Source organism: Scomber japonicus, chromosome 12 (genome assembly GCF_027409825.1).
Source record: "Scomber japonicus isolate fScoJap1 chromosome 12, fScoJap1.pri, whole genome shotgun sequence".
Classification (NCBI taxonomy): Eukaryota; Metazoa; Chordata; class Actinopteri; order Scombriformes; family Scombridae; genus Scomber; species Scomber japonicus.
In genome coordinates, this window is record NC_070589.1 from 10,035,161 (window position 1) to 10,054,832 (window position 19,672).

General features: G+C 45.2%; 1 protein-coding gene across 1 annotated transcript; it reads left to right on the forward strand.

Annotated features, from left to right (window-relative positions):
* Positions 1–1,138: 1,138 nt before the first annotated feature.
* On the forward strand, positions 1,139–18,979 carry chd8 (chromodomain helicase DNA binding protein 8). The gene is made up of 39 exons (XM_053329743.1): positions 1,139–1,199; positions 2,211–3,264; positions 3,457–3,765; positions 4,880–4,993; positions 5,104–5,603; positions 5,713–5,824; positions 6,329–6,535; positions 6,684–6,752; positions 6,852–6,907; positions 7,012–7,129; positions 7,299–7,382; positions 7,539–7,676; positions 7,837–7,958; positions 8,177–8,420; positions 8,502–8,678; positions 8,806–8,949; positions 9,102–9,200; positions 9,454–9,613; positions 11,007–11,217; positions 11,335–11,530; positions 11,674–11,844; positions 11,960–12,250; positions 12,373–12,593; positions 12,857–13,059; positions 13,169–13,325; positions 13,415–13,504; positions 13,597–13,700; positions 13,799–13,922; positions 14,153–14,228; positions 14,345–14,622; positions 14,782–15,014; positions 15,351–16,025; positions 16,117–16,223; positions 16,356–16,577; positions 16,925–17,017; positions 17,138–17,251; positions 17,403–17,504; positions 17,605–17,709; positions 18,044–18,979. The coding sequence occupies exons 2-39, from the start codon at positions 2,314–2,316 to the stop codon at positions 18,410–18,412; spliced, it is 7,746 nt and encodes a 2,581-aa protein (XP_053185718.1). The 5' UTR covers positions 1,139–1,199; positions 2,211–2,313; the 3' UTR covers positions 18,413–18,979.
* Positions 18,980–19,672: the final 693 nt, after the last annotated feature.

Genomic DNA, 19,672 nt, shown 5'->3' on the forward strand with positions numbered 1-19,672 from the left:
GTGAATATGATCACTTCAAATCCAAGCTTGAATACCAATTGGACAAAGTGAACAAAGCAAGCCCAAAGTTCACCGTGTGGAAATTCACGTTTGGTAATATGAGTAAATCGAACTTGGAACTAAAACAATAATATCAACTAACATGATATTGTCCTTCACATGGACTTTAATACCTATTCTTAAGGTCACTTCATAAAGAAAATCCCTGTGTTAAAATTCTGTTTTGAGGTCTTACACACTATTTCAGCTGCTTACATAGTGCATAGTTAATTTGTGTTTTTATCAGATTATCACACAGCTGTGACCACACACAATGCACAAAGAGTGGAAGGAATAACAGTATTAATAGGGGCCTATTTATGCCCAGGTGCCTCTAATTAACATGTTAATCTGACCATGTTTAAAATCAAAATTGGAAATCTAACAAATAAAACATTTATTTGCCCCAAAACAGCCTAGTGGTCATGTTTCAGTTTGGTATCACTAGAGGGCACTAAATCACACTAGTGGATCACTCATGCAAGCACACCAATGATAATTACATTGGTACCCAGAGGAGAGCTGTTAATTAGAATCTAAAAACATTGTATTAAAACAACTAAAATCCGTCACAGAGAGTGGATGTATATTTCTATAAAGTACTAGGGACATATCATAATGGGTCCCCATTCATTTTTATATCAATGTGGGCTGATTGTTGAGCCGCAGCCAGTGTAATAAAACGGACGGTGTCATTCACAAATGGGCCTGTGGTGCTTGTGCCCTCCATGATACCTTAAAGGTGATTGAAACACCCGTGTGTGTTTGTGTATCTCCGGTCAGCTCTACAAGGCTCCGTGCTCTCTCTAATAAGAGCATCTATCGCAGTAATAAGAACATCGATGTTGAAGATCAACTCAAGTCAAATGAGCTCGGCTAGGCCGCATTTATTGTTTTCTCAACCCAACTACGGCGCTCATCCCGCCCACAGGAGCGTCCGTACAACATGACGGATAGCTGCTTCAGCCAATGAGTTAGCCGTATGCTGCCGGCTCTAGAGAAAACCGACCAATCAAAAACGCTAGATAGCATTCGGAGGAGGGGGGGGCACGCTTTCTACGCTTTCTCTGGCAAGAATGTTAGTTCCTGCTCTTCCCTGGCCGTTTCCTGTAATCGTACAGTGTTGTGAGACGGAGAAAGCCATGTGTGTCGATGCAAAGGTAAATTTAGCACCCCGAAATTATTACTGTGAGACTTAAGGCAGTGGACATGATGGTTATTTTCAGGTGTTTTTGCCGAAAAACAGACGCGGACCAAGCGAAACAGTATTGCGGCCTAAGTCGTGTCTGAACGTTGACGGGGACGTGGTTATTGTGGCACGTTGCTTTGGTTTGGTCCGGTTTGTTGACGGGATTGAAGGAGTCCGGTAGGATGAATGGTTGGTAGTAAATGACAGAGAAGAGAAGTAGCGGCTCTAAAACTCTCAGTATATCGTGTTTATGAGGCTGAGCATGTGTCCGGAGCCTCTCACGCTTTTGTAAGAGGCACATCTTGGTCGCGGTACAAGCTAATGCTAGCCGACGGGGTTTAGTGAGAAAGACTGCAATACGACCAAGAGAGGAAAGCATCCTGCCTGTCCAGCATCAGCACCCCAGGCATCTCCCTCCACTACCAACTCTGTTCATGTTTTATTTGGCTTTGTATAAAACTAGTAAAACCGCCTTATTTAATATTTGAAGTCATTTGTTTTGACAAGAATGAAACCTGTAACGTCACATTGATGCGAGTTAGATGTTATATTCGACCAAAACAAAGCGAGTCTTTTAGTGTCCGTGAAACTTTTCTTCACTTCGTTGCTGTGATCGATTATTGGTGTGACTTGACTTAGAGAAAGTCAACTTGTTAACAGCTCACAGCTCTTCAATAGATGAATGTAAGCGTGTTTATATGAAAGTTGTCTGTGATTTAGGAAACTTAAGTACGCTCTTTCTCCTGCATTCAGAACCTAATTTAAATGAGTTATATGTATCAATATGCGACCAAATATACTACACAGAGAAAAGTAATTAGATAAGACAATAATGTAGGGTTATTATTATTATTATAATATTATCAAATGAGACAAAGTTTCAGGTGTGAAACATGCTGGAACTCACAAACAGTAAGAGCTTTTGTTCAGATAATATCCAATTTTGCATCATTGATATCTGTGTCTCTCCTCTGTTTTCCAGCAGTTTGCTTAAGCATTGAGGAGATCTGGACTACTACTATTTAGCTTCTATCTCGGAGTGTGTCTAACGTTGTGCCCATCTCCCTGTGTGGAGAGGGGGCAAGATGGCAGATCCCATCATGGACCTCTTTGAGGACACACCCCTGTTTAACCTGGATGCCCTCCCGGACGACTCCTTTTCTCAGGGCTCCTCGGACCCTGTGGAAGAGGCCCTTAAACTGGCGTTGGGCCAGGTGGACGCACCAGCCGAGTCGGAGCCCACACCTGAGCTGACGGTCAGCACAGGCCTCGGTGCTTCTGTAGCAGCAGCCCCTGCCATCCCCGACCCTGCCCCCATTCAACCCCCCACACAGCAGCCGGTGCCGGTGGTGCCTGTTCAGACTGTTTCCATAGCTGCAACTCCCACTGTAGTCCCTGCCCCTGTTGATACTGTACCTCAAATCCAAGCCCAGGCCACCATACCCATTGTCAGCAATGCAAACGTGGTCACCAGTAGCACTGTCCTGCTGAGCTCACCCCTGACTGTTTCCACGTCCCCGGTCACCACCACCGCCACCACACAGCAGCTCACACAGATAACGCACCAGCTCACTCCCCAGCAGTTAGCTGCCATCACACAGCAGGCTGGTGGTAAAATTGTCATTCTCAAAGGTCCCCAGGGTCAAGCCCAGGTGCTGCAGACTGTGTCTGGAGCCACAGGCCAGACCAGTGGAAAGGTTATCCGTGTGTTGTCTGGCACTGCTCTCAAACCTGGCATGTCCATATTGCAGGGGGGAACAGTCTTGAACCAGGCGAGTCCAGGACAGACTCAAGTAAAGGTGGGTGCTGCAGGGGTGCAGAGGCTGCTGCAATCTCCCAACGGGCCAGTGAAACAAGTGCTACTCACCTCCATGCCCCAGCAGGTGCAACAGACGCAAGGCCAGCAAGTTCAGGTGCAGATCCCGGCCCAAGGCCAGACTCAAGTCCAAGTCCAACCCCAGGGCCAGGCCACACAGATCCAGGTTCAAGCCCAAGGCCAGGTGCAGCTCCAGCCAGCGATGCAGGCACAAACACAGGTGAGCTCCACCTCTTCTGCCTCCACAGGCACACCACAAGGTGACACCATGACAGCTGCAGCATAGCGGGTGATGTTTAGTGTGGTGTTATGGTTTACTATCAGGGTTGTAACTGACTTTCACAAGATGTATAATGAGGTCAGTCTTTTTCTGACTGTCACAATGAGTCTAATTCTCTGTATGTGATTCTAGGGTGCCGAAGGAAAACGAATCACTCTGGTTCTCCAGCAGCCCTCCCAGGCTGCCTCTGCTGTGTCAGCGGGTCAAGCTGTTACAGCCCAGCAGCAGGTCACACAGGTTCAGACAGCAACAGGCCAACAGGCCCAAACCCCAACTAGACTAGTATTAGGTCAGCTCCCCGGGGGCAAACTGGTGCTCCAGGGAAGCCAGCTAGCAGCCTTAACCCAGGCCCGAGCTGCAGGCCAGGCTGGAGGGCAGCCCAAAGTCCTCACAATTCAGCTGCAGGTTCAGCAGCAGCCCAACCAACAAGGAGGAGTTAAGGTGAGAAAGAAATGTTTTACTTTTTGAACTTACCTGTTAAATCAGGTCATTTCTGAGTCACATTCTGTCTTGTTGATGTCGTTCTCTTGTTTGTGACAAATTTCTCTGAGGTTTGACATTTCTCTTTTATATATTAATGTTTGCTTGTCAAACATTGAATTGTCTATTTGGTGTTGATGCAGCGAAACGAGGCAAACACTCTCCCAAGACATCATTGCAGAGATGCAACACAAAGCATTTCAGTTTAAACCATTGGCCAGTATTTATTTAATACCAATACTGCATTATGAAATCTGACCCGCTGTGACATGATACTGTTCACCAAAATTCCCCCCAGCTCCCACAACAAATGTGGCTTTATGTGACTAATATTTTAGCTTGCTGACATTTGTATTGGACTGGAGCAGTTGGTTCTGTTTGTTTCAGATGTCCAAATGTGATACTACGCAATGACTGCTATTGTGTGGCCAGAACAGATCAGTCCAAATGATGAACATTCCCACACTGGCTCTGCTAGTATCCATTACTCTCTAAAGATGGCAATAAGCATTGTGCTCCTCATGCTAGATAGGATTCAGCAGTTGAATTCATTATTGGTTTATCAGCTTTGAAAGTTACATATCCTCAAAGTAAATATGCCTCATATCTGTGGATGTTTTTTGCTGAATTGCTGAATGACCTTTTAAAGCAATATGGCAGCCGGTTCAATATATACTTGTTTGCTATTTACCAAGAACAGATTAACATCAGCTTCATCTCTGTGCTGGCTTGTTAGCCTGGCTTAGCAGAAAGGCTTGAAGCCGTTTGTGGGGGGGTGGGGGAGTGGGGGGGGGGGTAACCTGTCTTTCTCAAAGGTGCTATCCAAAAATCCGCAAAGCTGTCTAAGTGCATCCTGGACTAATCTCTGCACCGGACACTCAGTGATGAAATTCATATCACTCCAATCTGATTGTGAAGAAGATGCCAAACAAGCAGCTTTCCAAAAAACATCTAATCCTGCCAAATACCTAGATTGTATAAATGCTTAAATGTGTTACATCTAACCCAAATTTTGTTTTTTAAGATCTATCAAAGCAGATTGTGACTTGACTCGTCTCTTCTTTCACTTATACAGTACCAGCTGGTTTCAGGAACTGGCAATACTGGCAGCCCACAGGTGCTGCAGATCTCCCAAGGCCAAGGAGGACAGAGAGTCGCAGTGCCGCTCAAAATGCTTCTGCAGCCACAGGTAGACCTCCAGATGTGCATGGACGTTCTTTACAATACATTAAAGAAGAGACTAAGGTTTTGTTTAAATGAAATCTGACAGAAACTAAAGAAAACCATGTCCTCTCACAGACGAGCGCAGTGTCTTCGGCTGGCGGGACAGTTTCAGTGGTGAAGGTCATCAACACGTCTGCCGCAGGCCCTTCCACTACAACCACTCCATCCCAGGCCATCCGCATCACCAAGGCCCCCGGCGAGCCAGCCTCCGTGCGACGGGTGGAGATCCTGTGCAAGCAAGAGAAGGCGAACCGCATCGTGGCCGAAGCGATAGCACGGGCCAAAGCGCGCGGCGAGAAGAACCTCCCCAGAGTCCTGAACCAGGACGAGCTTCCATCCACGCAAACTTCTCCAGAGATGGGGGGCACTTTGACTGTGGTGTCAGCTGCTAAGAAGAAGTCCAGCGGAGGCGGGAGCAAGAAGAAAGGCTCCATAGCTGGAGGAATGACACCCAAAACCACAGGAGGGGCTGACAAAAAGAGCAAAGTGAAAACGCCGGGAGGGACAACCACAGTGGCCGGAGGCACAGTAATACCTGGGGCTGGGAACAAGAGCAAAAGTAAAACCAAGACAAAGTAAGTGATGCATGCTTTGAAAGGCAGCCTTGTAGAAAACTATATTTATTATCATCCTCTTGATGCCAATTTATGTGTTTTCTTTCCTCTCTCCCTCCATCCTCCCCAGCACTATTACTCTAGTGGGAGCCAAGAAAAGAAAGAGGAACGCGTCCTCAGACCACTCTGATGGGGAGTTGAGCCCCGCCTCACCTGCTGCACTGGAGGATGACATGACAATGGTACAAGAACTCACACGGTCACACTGTTAGGATCAGTACTTTCCCCGTGAATCTTATTGATAGTCAACAGAACAAATAGCAGAGAGCATACAGTCATTATTTATCTTGGAGCTTGATTTGTCTTTTTAAGGTCACCCTTTGTTAATACATGACAAGCTGTAATGTTTTACTATAGCCACACTCATTAGCAGCAAGCGAGTTCTTATATTTGTCAAGTCAAAACATGTCTAGTGTAACAGAAATAATGGAAACGAGACAGCTTTGTAGACTAGTTACACGGTGTAACCCTGCAGAAGCCAGTTTGGCAAGTGAAGACGAGTTTTCAGGTCAACCGTGATGTAATTTTGGAGACCCGTTGCTTGCTGTGAAAGGAACGTCCCAATTCAGTCGTCCCCTCTTCATTCTACATAATTTGGCACGTGTGGATATTTGGGTGTCTTTGGGGGTTTTTTATGCTGACCTTTCCAAAACAATTTCAACTGACACCTCTCTCCTTCCGTGCAGAAGAGGCGCTCCAATCGCGTGGTGAAAAGGAAGAAGTACACCGAAGACCTGGATATCAAGATAACGGACGACGAGGACGAGCAGGAAGACGTAGACGTTACTACGACAGCGGCGGCCGTGGCGTCCATCAGCGGCGGGAGCGCAGCACAGCTCAAGCAGGAAATGGAGCTGGATGGCGACGGACAGCCCAGCATGCAGTTCTTTGTGGTGAGAGCTTAGAAATATTGACACATAATTCATTCTTCTGCAGTGAGACTGGATGAAGGACTATCATGAGATGGATGTTGGTTAGAGTGGGTTGATTTGTTCATATATATACTTATTCTTTTTTTCTTTTTTTTATGTATATTTACAGGAAAACCCAAGTGAGGAAGATGCTGCAATTGTAGACAAAGTTCTTTCTATGAGATTAACCAAGAAGGAAGTATGTTGACGCCATTTACTTTATGTTCCAATGCTGCTCCTTTATTCATTTAATTATGAGAATCATTAGAAAACAACCCTGTTTTTTTTTCTCTTGAAGGTATCACAAGGCCAGTACACCAATGTTGAGGAATTCTTTGTAAAATACAAGAACTAGTAAGTAGTAATATCTCAACCAATAACTTTGGCCTTGGCGTTGGGCACTTTTTTAAAAAATCGCTTATGAGTATGTAAATAAATCATCACTCTTTCATTCTCAGTTCATACTTACACTGTGAGTGGGCCAGTTTGGAGCAGCTGGAAAAAGATAAGAGGATCCATCAAAAGATCAAGAGGTTTAAGACCAAGCATGCGCAGATGAGGCACCTGTTCCAAGAGGTAAGAGGGAACCTTTTTTTCGATGCTTTATTAAATAAAAATGGCTCTGCAGTTTCTTAACAGGATGTTTGAGTATATCAGCAAGGTTGAGGGGTCAAGCTGCTTCACCTGCTGTATAACTATACACATACAGTTTTCGTACTGTCTCTTACCCTGTCATTCTCTTCAGGACGAGGAGCCGTTCAACCCCGACTACATGGAGGCGGACAGGATCCTGGACGTATCCCACAGTGTGGACAAGGACAACGGCGAGGTGAGAAACCAGGCCACGTCAAATAATCGCTTTCAAAACGGGGCATAAAAGATCAGCCGTCCCTCTCATGGCTATTTAGCTGAACTTTGAACCATAGTAGCATGTTTGCAATAGTTAGATACTTGAATTCACCTGTTCCCCCTTCACTCCGTCTAGCCTGTTATCTACTACCTGGTGAAGTGGTGTTCTCTGCCTTACGAAGACGCCACCTGGGAGCTAAAGGAGGATGTGGATGAGGGCAAAGTTGAAGAGTTCAGCAAAATCCAAAACCGACAACCTCGCTTGAAGAGAGCGGTGAGCAGTCAAGTGAAAAATAGCAGAAGCAGTTTTTAAACCACCTGCTTGTCTGCGTATTTTCATTCTTAATGTGGGGGCTACTGGCCTGTGTAACCTGTCGAGCAGAGAGTTGTGTGTTCTGTGTCATCATGCCTGTGACATTTATCCTTTTTATCAGGTGCGGCCTGCAGCCAGTTCATGGAAGAAGTTGGAGGAGACCAGAGAGTACAAGAATGGCAACACACTCAGAGAGTATCAGCTAGAGGGAGTCAACTGGCTGCTTTTCAACTGGTACAACAGGTATATATCACACACACAAACATATGTATGATACTTGACGGTCACCTGTAGCAAAGTGCAAGAGCCACAGTCAAACTGTAGTAGAAGTAGCAAGTTTAGTATTTGGGGGGGCAAGATGAATTAGGCATTGTGTCATCTATATTTTGGGAAAAACAGAGAAGTCCATATTGAATCATGCTTTTCTTCAATATTCACACTTCCTGTTTCTTGTATCTCAGGCAGAACTGTATCCTGGCAGATGAGATGGGTCTGGGGAAGACCATCCAGTCCATCGCACTGCTTTCTGAGGTGTACTCTGCCGGCATCCAGGGCCCCTTCCTGGTCATCGCTCCCCTCTCCACCATCACCAACTGGGAGAGGGAGTTCTCCACGTGGACCAGCATGAACGCCATCGTCTACCATGGCAGCCTGGCCAGCCGACAGATGATCCAGCAGTATGAGATGTACTGCAAGGATGACAAGGTGGAGTAAAGATTTGATTGTCGCTTGATGACTTTCAGTCGCGTTGAACATTTGTAATGGGAATCGGCATTCTGTCTACAGGAACATTTGATCCCAGGTGCGTACAAGTTTGACGCCCTCATCACAACCTTTGAGATGATTTTGTCTGACTGCCCGGAGCTGAGGGAGATCGCTTGGCGCTGTGTGATCATCGATGAAGCTCACCGCCTCAAGAATCGCAACTGCAAGCTATTGGATAGCTTAAAGATGCTGGACCTGGTATGTTGACTGCAGCAGAATGTATCTCTCAAGTGTGCACACATATTGCTGAAGGTCCTACAGTTAAGACACCTTCCCTCCTCTCTTCGTGTCTTCTTTTTTGCGTGTGTGGTGTGGTTATTCCCAGGAACACAAGGTCCTGTTGACAGGCACTCCTCTCCAGAACACTGTGGAGGAACTCTTTAGCTTGCTTCATTTCCTGGAGCCCACCCAGTTCCCCTCTGAGACGGAGTTCCTCAGAGACTTTGGAGACCTCAAAACGGAGGAACAGGTACTTATCTTGGCACTGACGATTCATATTCACAGACACATCTATCAGTCTGTTGTTTTGAAATCTACATGAATCTTATCATATATGCACATTGAACATGTTAATGTTCAGCTGTCACATCATGTGATCATTGCTTTGTTTTGGCCCATTAGGTTCAGAAGCTGCAGGCCATCTTGAAGCCCATGATGTTGCGAAGGCTCAAAGAGGATGTCGAGAAGAATTTGGCCCCCAAACAGGAGACCATCATTGAGGTTAGTGTAAATGATGCGAATTCTCTGTAAAACTGTGTTATGTCTGGAGCTCGTTAGGACATAAATAAGACGACAGTTTGTCTTTCCAGTCTCGCTAAAACAGGACTGGAAAACAGTGATAGTTGCCCAAAGACATGCATGAATCAATGAAAATGACACATATGTACCAAAAAGCTTAAGAAAGCACCACCAGTAACATAGTATATTGTAAGATTTCTGTTGAATTTTAAAATCTCACTATTTCTCCCATCAGGTCGAGCTGACAGATGTCCAGAAGAAGTATTACCGAGCCATCCTGGAGAGGAACTTCAGTTTCCTCAGTTTAGGGGCAAACAGTAACAGCAACGTCCCCAATCTGCTCAATACTATGATGGAGCTGCGCAAGTGCTGCAACCACCCCTACCTCATCAATGGTATTGCATCTCAGTATTAACTCATGGTCTTCTTATTAGTTCTTATTAGCTTATTGGCTATGAGCGCCTTTCTGAAGCATTGAGACAGTGGTTACAAGATGTTAAGCTGTGTTTGGTATATGTAGGCTCAAAATAAATACCTGTACGTGCATTCCCAAAAGTAACTGACATGAATTGTGCTGTACCTGCTATACAATCTTTGGAGTAGAGTAATTCCTGAATGGTTGACTTTCCACTTGGTTGAAAAACGGGAAAGGAAGTGCTGCCACTGGTCATTGCAGTTTTTAAACATGTGCTGTAATGATGTATTTAGGGCCATTTTTTCAGAATGAGCCGACATTAAATCAGAGGTTTGAGTGTTTTCTAAAGCTGCCTACACATAATAAGCAGTCTAAATTGCACTCTCTGCAGGTTTGGACAGTACTGAGAGATCCATTGCAAGTCATTGCATCATGTATTTGCTGTGTAACAAAAAACTTTTAAATTAATCCTGACAAGAAAACAATACGTGCTTTCTTTGGAAACGTTGGAGAGACTTCCTCCATGGTTAAAGCCTCTCGGTCTGCTAACGTGACTGATTGCGCTTTGAAAAGCCAGTGACCATGTAAAATCTGAGTTAGCAGGACAGCTGTTGCTCAGTCTGTAGGAAAACAATGGCTAAAGTCACATGTAAAAATCCAGTCTTTTTACAGTAATGCATTATTTAGAGATAAATTAGATGCCAGGCAGATGGTGGTGGGTGATATATTTAATATATCGAATACACTCGGTGTATCGCTGCTTGTTCTATGTGGGATGTAGTAAATTACTATGTCGCAAACATATGAATACAGATTGTCATGTAATGTTTTCGAAGCAGTTGGCATCAGACTCGTTCTGGTGTTTGTCTTCTCTTGCCGTCTCCTATGGCTCTCTCAGACACAGAACTACTTTTTAAAAACTTCATAACAGTATTTCATATAACTCTATTGTAACAGTACTTTATTTATTGTAAAAGCAGTTTATACAGTATTTTAGTAGTTTTTGGGGGGGGTTTTACAGCTTTTTTTAACCTATTTTACAGTAGTTTAGATCAGACTGCAATATAGTCAAAAATACTGTATTTGTAGGCTGTATTGCCCAGCCCTACATACACGTTCAGCTTGACCGTTACTAGGTATAGCTACTTATGAAAGGCTAAGAGCTCAAACAGTGACATGATGTGGTTTAGTTCTGTCTTAGATCATAAACAGTGAAACATCAAAGTGAACTGTCACTACAATATTTTATACAGGCTGCTGCTGATGGATTTCACTAGCAAATGTGCATCTCAATCCTTAGTGCCATTCCTTCCTGTATGTGTATAAGCTTTGACAGCATGATGAACTGACACCGGTTTATCTGTCATGTCCAGGCGCAGAGGAGAAGATCGTAGCAGAGCTGCGGGAGGTTTACGACCCCCTGGCTGCGGACTTCCATTTGCAGGCCCTTATTCGGTCAGCCGGCAAGCTGGTGCTACTGGACAAGCTGCTGCCACGCCTCAAAGCTGGCGGCCACAAAGTGCTCATCTTCTCCCAGATGGTGCGCTGCTTAGACATTCTGGAGGACTACCTCATCAACAAAAGGTATGAGGATCCAGCTGTATGATAATGATTTTCAAAAACTTCACAAGTTCTGTAGTAATTGTCTTGAGCGCATTATGCGTGTAAGTTAATGTAAAGTGTTTGAACTCATTTTTACAGATACCTTTACGAGCGAATTGATGGCAGAGTACGTGGGAACTTGCGACAAGCTGCCATCGATCGCTTTAGCAAGCCCGACTCGGACCGCTTCGTCTTCCTGCTGTGTACCCGTGCTGGTGGTCTGGGTATTAACCTCACTGCTGCCGACACCTGTGTTATATTTGACTCTGACTGGAACCCTCAGAATGACCTGCAGGTACAAGATTCAACTGTGCTAGATTAGACCTGATGAATAACATACATCATAACATGCACACAGCTCTTTTCAATTTCTTTTTCTTACTGATTTGTTCGTATTTAACAGCTCAACGCCTTTTTAAATGTCTTTTCCTACTCCAGGCTCAAGCACGGTGTCATCGTATTGGCCAGTCTAAGGCCGTCAAGGTCTACCGTCTGATCACCAGGAACTCGTACGAGAGGGAGATGCTGGATAAAGCAAGTCTCAAGCTTGGCCTGGACCGTGCCGTCCTGCAGAGCATGAGCGGCAACAAAGACAGCAGCGTCAACGGGGTAAGAAAACCCACTGGTCATTAACTCATGAACTTTAAGGTGATGTTCACAAAACTCTTCTCTTAATCCAGTTTGTACCTCTTATGAAAACGGCTTCCTGCTCACCTTTCAACAGATCCAGCAGTTCTCCAAGAAGGAGATCGAGGACCTACTGAGGAAGGGAGCCTATGCAGCCATCATGGATGAGAATGATGAGGGTAGTCGCTTCTGCGAGGAGGACATCGACCAGATCCTTCAGCGAAGAGCCACCACCATCACCATCGAGAGTGAAGGCAAGGGCTCCACGTTCTCCAAGGCCAGCTTTGTGGCCTCTGAGAACCGCAACGACATCGCCCTCGATGACCCTGAATTCTGGCAGAAGTGGGCAAAGAAAGCGGACATAGACATGGATTCCATCAACAGGAAGGTAAATCTGTGATGTTAATTCATGGTCAGTTTAGTAGCTTTTACTGGTGTTTGATCTACCTGCATAGTAATACTGAACTAACTTGACTTGAGCGCTAACAGAAGTTACTCCTTCTCTCACAGAACACTCTGGTGATCGACACTCCCAGAGTACGCAAGCAGACCCGTCAGTATTCCAGTTTACGAGGTGAAGGTGGAGAACTGTCTGATATGGAAAGCGACGACGAGTATCCACCTGCCAATTCCAGACAGTCGCGGTCCTCCCGACGGTCCGACCGCCACAGTGGAGGTGGCTACGGTCGCACCGACTGTTTCCGGGTAGAAAAACACCTGCTTGTCTATGGGTATGTAGACTTTGTTGATAGTGAGTCAGACCAGTTTTCTTACATGGTCTCAAGGCTTTTTATTTGTTTTAGCCTAACCCCAACCTGAACACATCTTCTCCAAATCATATCATTCAGCACATTAATTAATTTAATGGGTGAAAGTCTTATTTGATTTGATCTGCATTATTTTGAACTGTTATTGAGTTAATAAGCTCAAGTTGTCCCGATGAGAATAACCTGTCTGACCCTCTGCACTTTTGACCCTTTTTTTTCTTCTCCAGATGGGGTCGCTGGAGGGACATCCTCTCCCACGCCAGGTGTAAACGGCGACTGAGCGAGCGCGACGTGGAGACGATCTGCCGCGTCATCTTGGTATTTTGCCTGCTCCATTACCGCGGAGATGAGAACATCAAGAGTTTCATCTGGGAGCTCATCACGCCGCCGGAGAACGGTCGCGAACCCCAAACACTACTTAACCACTCTGGTAAGCAACCATAGAAATGTTACTTTGCTTGTCCGTGTGATGTTTTCATGGTTTATGTATTTGGCTGAACTGAATATTTGTACATTAACGTTTTATTTTCTCTGATTAGGCCTGTCTATCCCTGTTCCAAGAGGCAGGAAGGGTAAGAGGGTAAAAGCCCAGAGTACATTTGATGTACAGAAGGTGGAGTGGATCCGCAAGTACAACCCCGACACCCTGCTGCTTGACGACAGCTACCGCAAACACCTCAAGCACCAGTGCAACAAGTCAGTGAAGCCCCCGTCCATGCTTTACGTCCATGTGTAATCTCATCTGTGTTTCTATGTTAAAACTCCTTCTCTCCTTCCTCCTTTAGGGTGTTGCTGAGGGTGCGAATGCTCTACTACCTGAAACAGGAGGTGATTGGCGAACATGCTGACTCTGTCCTGAAAGGAGCTGATATCAGGTATGTAATCCAGCACATTGCACATCAAGAGAAGACCTACTTTCTCCAGAACACACACTAACACACTGTAACCCATGTCATTTATTCTTCAGGGATGTTGATGTCTGGATGCCAGAGATGGAGCAGCAGGAGGTACCAGCAGGATGGTGGGATACTGAAGCAGACCGCTCACTGCTGGCTGGTGTATTTAAACATGGTAGGTAATATTATAAGAGCATCTCGAACATGTCTTTGCACAATCTGTTTAGCGTGTTTTTTAGCATGTAATGATTTTGGCTGTGTCTCTGTTGCCAGGTTATGAGATGTACACCACCATGCGCGCTGATCCCTGTCTCTCCTTTCTGGAGAGAGCCGGTCGGCCCGACGACAAAGCCATAGACGCCGAGCAGCACACTGGTGATGCCGAGCTGGGAGACGAGTGAGTGATGCTAACAGTGCCTCGTCCTTTGTCCTTATTTACTACTTCATCTCATAACAGTCGTAAATTGTTCAAATTGCAGACATTTCAGTTCCAAACTTTGTCTTGTACGTCATAAGTTGGATTAAAAAGGTCAAAGGCTTAAATTAGACTTCATGACACATGTAGATATACTGGACTTATCTCATCTTTTTCCTGTTTGATGATGGTTTATTGTTTGTGTCGTACAGAGCTGACTATGACAAGTATTCAGAGGACCCTGAGTTCAAGCCTGCCTCAAGACACGCCAAAGATCTTTTCGAGGAGGTACGAATTTGTACAAATTGTCATTTACCCATAAATAAATAAATAGATAGAGCCTGGAATTGATGTATTTATTGGTTTCCATTTGGGGTTGTTAATGCTGTTTTGTCGTCGTCCAGGCTGACTCTATGAACGTGGAGGATGAGATTTCTGTCGAAGACAAGGCACCACCAGTGATCATAGAAAGCTTTACCAGCCAGAGTCAGAGCGGTGCGTGTGAGTGGCCCTCTAGCTCAACGCTCACAGCGCGGTTGCGGCGGCTTATCACAGCTTACCAGCGCAGCTACAGGCAGGAGCAGCTGAAGATCGAAGCCGAGGCGAAGGGCGACCGCAGGCGCAGACGGTGCGAACAAGCCAGCAAGCTGAAGGAGATCGCACGGCAGGAGCGGCAGCAAAGGTATTCCAGTATTTCACTGTTTTTTTAATAAAGGCGCTGTTTTCACACACTCATTCTACGTGTAGTTCAAGTTTCACTCCACTTTCACATTCTAGCTGTAATGTCAAATCACCAGAATCACCTGGATCACCCAACTTGCTTTCTGTTTTTTTTTGACAGGTGGACACGTAGGGAGGAATGCGACTTCTATCGTGTAGTGTCAACTTTCGGCGTGGAGAGGATTAAAAAAGAGCCAGGTCTTCTCGAGGGCGGAGAATCAGAGTTTGACTGGAACCGCTTCCGCACCTTTGCTCGTCTAGATAAAAAAACTGATGAGAGCCTCAGTCGATACTTCCGCGCTTTCGTCGCCATGTGCCGGAGGGTTTGTCACCTGCGCCCGATCCGTGGTGAAGGTAACTATCACCGCACATGTTGTTAATATTAGGATGAATTATACTGTTTAACCAGCAGTTACAGTGGTACATACTTAATTTATGGTGGTGTGGAATCCAACACTATGATGTTAGTGGGCTACATTTTGTTCTTTTTTACTTAGATTGTATATTTCAAGCAGGGGTTCCAGTATTTATATATAGGTCATTTTAGATGATGGGGATAAATCTAGTTTCTTATAGTCTTAATATCTTCATTTACAGTTTTTTTTTCAGTTTTTTCCCATTTTTGGCAAGTGGAGCATGTTGACTTTACAGACACATAATCGTAGCTGTTTTTACTCTGCTCCCACTCAGATATAGTAGAGCATCCTCAGACTGTGGCCCCCATCACTGAAGAGCGCGCTTCCCGCACACTTTACCGTATAAGCCTCCTGCGTCGCCTACGTGAGCGAGTCTTGCCGCACCCCTCCCTGGAGGAACACCTGCTGCTGACCCCAACCAGCTCTGAGCTGCCCACATGGTGGAACGTACCGGACCACGATCGTCAGCTGATGCTGGGTGCCGCCCTGCATGGTGTCAGCCGCACCGAGCTCTCCATCTTCGCAGACCCGCAGTTCACCTTCAATCAGGCCCGCGACGAGTTCATCCAGAACCAGCAGGCCCCACCACTGCCACCTCCACCACCAATGGCACAGCCTATCATGCCCATCATGCCCATCATGCCCCTCAGCCAACCAAAGATTGAGGAGGACGTGTCCAGCGTGAAGGAGGAGGTACCTGAAGACGACGCCCACTTGCTCGTAGGTGAATTGGGCGCCAGCCTGCAGAGCACGCCTTTGAGTCACCATGATAGCAAGGCGGGGGGGCCGGGCTGGAGCTTCAAGGGCAGCAGGCCCAGGGGAAGAGGAAGGAAGGGAGGTGGCGAAGGAGGGTCTGATTCAGATTCGGATTCGGATTCAGGCTCATCGTCTTCTGAACGATCAGGCAGCAGTGATGACAGCGGAGAGAGTGAGGAAGAGGGGGAACGAGGTAAGCTGGTTCATAAATACAAACATTGTTAAACACTGCGAGAATGAAAGCAACCAGTTTAACCATTTCCCCTTTTTTGTCTTTTTTCCAGCTGGTATGAAGGTGTGCGACGGGGATGAAGATAACAGTTTACTCTCCATGACTGCGTCTCAGGACGGCATTCCACCCCCAGATCCTCTCAGAATGGACTGGCCCAAGGTAATTCATGTTTATTTTACAGAATATGAGTCTAGACTTGATGCTATTCGTGGCTTTGCCTAAAGGAGTAAACCATATTTTGATCCTGTGGTGGTGAATGACTTAACTTATGGGACTCCGTTTTCGTCTCAGGACCGCGTGTTGATCAACCGTTTGGACAGTTTATGTACGCTGGTGCTGTCCGGTCAGTGGCCGTCAGGTCGACGCTACGTGTCCGAGGCTCAGCTCAACCCGAGCACGGAGCTGATGGGAGATGAGATGGCCTACACGAGGGTGATCCGTAAACCCACCATTACACCTGGTGGCCCCGGGGCTGAGGGAGAAGACGGAGAGTTCACTGTTAAACTCCTCAAGGTGAGAATACACTGAATTGTTCAGGATTTCACTAAGCTGGTCAGATTTTCTGTAAAGGTTCTGTGAAATGTATTAATTGTTATACTTGGAAGCTAATGTAAATGTCACACTATAAAAGAAACTGTGGGTGCCTGAAAGAAAGCCAGTTAAAATACATGAATACATTAATATAAAAATATGCAAAAACTGACATTTGGTTGTCAAATAAAATCCTTTATTCTGTATGAATCTTGCAGGTTTTTAGCGCTACTATTAAAACAATTGAATTTAGTGTTTAAGTGTCTAAGTTACGTACTTTGAAATGCAGCTGTGTTAATTAGAGACCCCTCTTTCTCTCACTCTACCAGGAGGAGGGACTGAAGCTGACCTTCTCTAAGCAGGCCCTGATGCCCAATGGCTCTGGAGGAGAGAGCAGCCGCAAGCGGCGCAAGGACCAAGAGGTATCAGACGGACATGTGTTTTATTCTGTAGTACAGGCACACTTGAATGCAAAAACAAAACCGCATTGGATTTACTTGGCTAACTTTTTTCTTTTTTTCCCTCTGCTTCTTTTTTTCCAGTTATCAGACCCAGATGGACTCAACGATTCATTGGAGCGAATTCCTCGGCGCAGGGACCCTCCCACCTGGCTGAAGGAGAACCCAGACTATGAGGTGGAGGGAGACATGCTGGAGGTACTTTCACAACGCATATCAGTTATGGGATAGGAGCAACTTTTCAACAAGTGTCAATTCATATTACCTGGTCTGAGGCTGATCTGGAAACAAAATGTCAACGTCTGAGCTCTGTTTCTGCTTTATTACATCATTTGTCTCATTTCCTCAGCTTCTCGTGAACAGGAGCAAGAGGAAGAGGAGGAGGAGGGCAGATAAAGCCGTGACGGGTAGCGAGAAGGTCAAAGTCATTAACATGAGGACAGGGAAGAAGGTGAGACGTCTAATTGGTATAAATGCACGTCAGTTGGATTTGTCGGCTGTGTTGTATTTCTTGCTAACAGACAGACATCAAAAATGTTCCTCCGCTGCAGGTCGGAAATGCTTTCTGTCCGTTGCTGCAAGACTTGAGGGAATACCTGGAGGAGAATCCTGATAATGCTGTAGCACCCGATTGGTCTGAAACTGTTCGTAACTCGGTACGTACTCCAAACACTTATCTGCTTCACTCTTCCATTTAATCATCTCTTTAGTAGGAAATGTACCACCTGGGCTGTATGTATACAATAAAAAAAGTGTTTAGGTCTAATTGTAAAGCCCCACAGCTCAGCCAATGTGATCGGTCTTATTAATGACTTGTTTAACTACTGCATTTAATTGTTTTTACATATATTTATGACTTTAAATATGGTTTCAGTTCTCTTTAAGACCAATGAAGCTACACCACAGCCAGTCAGAAAATTGAAAAACTATATAAAAGTTTTTTTTATATCCATCAACTCTGTGTCTAATGAAAAATGGTTCTTCTTGCAGGGCTTCCTGCCTGAGACTTTCTTCCACCGACTGCTGACCGAGCACTCGGAGATCCCTAAGAAAAGCCGGCGCCGCCATCATCACCACCATCACCACCACCATCACCACACTCCAGAGCCCACCCCTGAAGACCCCAACATAGACGGAGTTGAAGAGGAGACTCTGGTGTCAGACGGAGCCTACATGATGGATGAGGAGGACCTGGAGACCTCCCATCACTTTCTCACGAGTCCGGACTTTGATGTTAAAATGGAGGGTGGGGACAGCCTTTCCCAAGGTGACTATGACAGCTCGGATCAAGAAGCTCTGTTGGACGATGTCATCATAGCACAGAAGGACTCCGACTCCTCATCTAGCTCAGAGGATTGACTGAACCCCACTCACCCAACACATCTGACTTAGTCCCCTTCTCAGAAATGAATTATGTTATTCCTCATTTATTTTTACCATATTATGTATCAAATTATGGATGAATGTGTTGTTTTGTTGCTACTTTTATTCATTTTATTTTATATAGGATTTTTTTCCATGAAAGGAGCAGGTTTGCACCCATCTGTTTTCTTTTTCATCATTGAGAATTGTGTCCATCTTTCTCTCCTCAGTCCTCCTCTCTAACCTCTGACAAAATGGCAAAAAGCTGAGCTTTCTTACTTCATGACTCGTCATTCTCCTCCTCTTCCTCCAAATCTATGAATTCCCATCACATTCCCAGCCGTGACCAAAAGGGGACCCCTGCTGTACAGATACCATTTTCTTATCTAAGAACCTCAATACCAGTCTTCTCGTGCTACATGAAACTGGACATGTGTACTGAGCAGAGCCTGAATCCAGATCCCACAATGCCCCAATCTCGTTTGGTCATATCTTGTGTGTCCAGACGAATCTGTGAACTACAAGGGGATCCGATGTGTGGATGTTCTGTTATTGTTTTCACTATATGGGAGGGGTGGGGGTTGAGAGGGAGGGAGGGAGGGAGAGGGAAAGTGGCGTATTAGTTACTGAAGCAGTGCTAGGAGGATGGGTGTATTGTACAATGTAGAGCTGGTCAATTGTGTACTATGGTGCAAAGATCACAGCAATGAGTTACTATTCTTGTTTTATGATCTGACTGTATCTGTGATATGAATAACAGCAATCTACAGTGAAAGCAAGTTTGTTCGTATTATTGTGAATTTCACAAAATGGGAACTGTAAGGTTTGCTGTTGGGTCGTGTTGGAGCTTAAATTTTATTATAAACCATGAGTTACAAATGGCAGCAGTGTTAACATACACAGCATTCCTGAGATATATGAGGGAAGCCTCACTACTGATTTTTACTTCAAAGGAACAGTACTACTTCAAATTTAGAATAAAATGAAAGGAACAGAGGGTCTGTCTTACCCAGCAACTGTTTCACTATATATTTCATCGCTTGACTTTTTTATTTTATTTAACTATACCTGAAATATTGTAGCTGAGATGTTATCGGCCTGTTTTTCTGAAATAGAGACTGAACTGGTATCAAACACTTATTTGATGGCACGTGTATTAAAGCCTAGTTGGGGAGTGTAGTTAAATTTCAAAAAATAGTCATGTCTATCAGAAAATACAATAGTCAATACCCAATGAGGCTAAATGTACAGAAATTT

What these genes read in the sequence shown, in the direction of transcription:
- chd8 (XM_053329743.1), top strand. Translation starts at nt 2,314, where the DNA reads ATGGCAGATCCCATCATGGACCTCTTTGAGGACACACCCCTGTTTAAC. An exon ending in AACACTACTTAACCACTCTG is followed by an intron (nt 13,060 to 13,168) that starts GTAAGCAACCAT and finishes TTCTCTGATTAG; the next exon opens with GCCTGTCTATCCCTGTTCCA. An exon ending in GCGCCCGATCCGTGGTGAAG is followed by an intron (nt 15,015 to 15,350) that starts GTAACTATCACC and finishes GCTCCCACTCAG; the next exon opens with ATATAGTAGAGCATCCTCAG.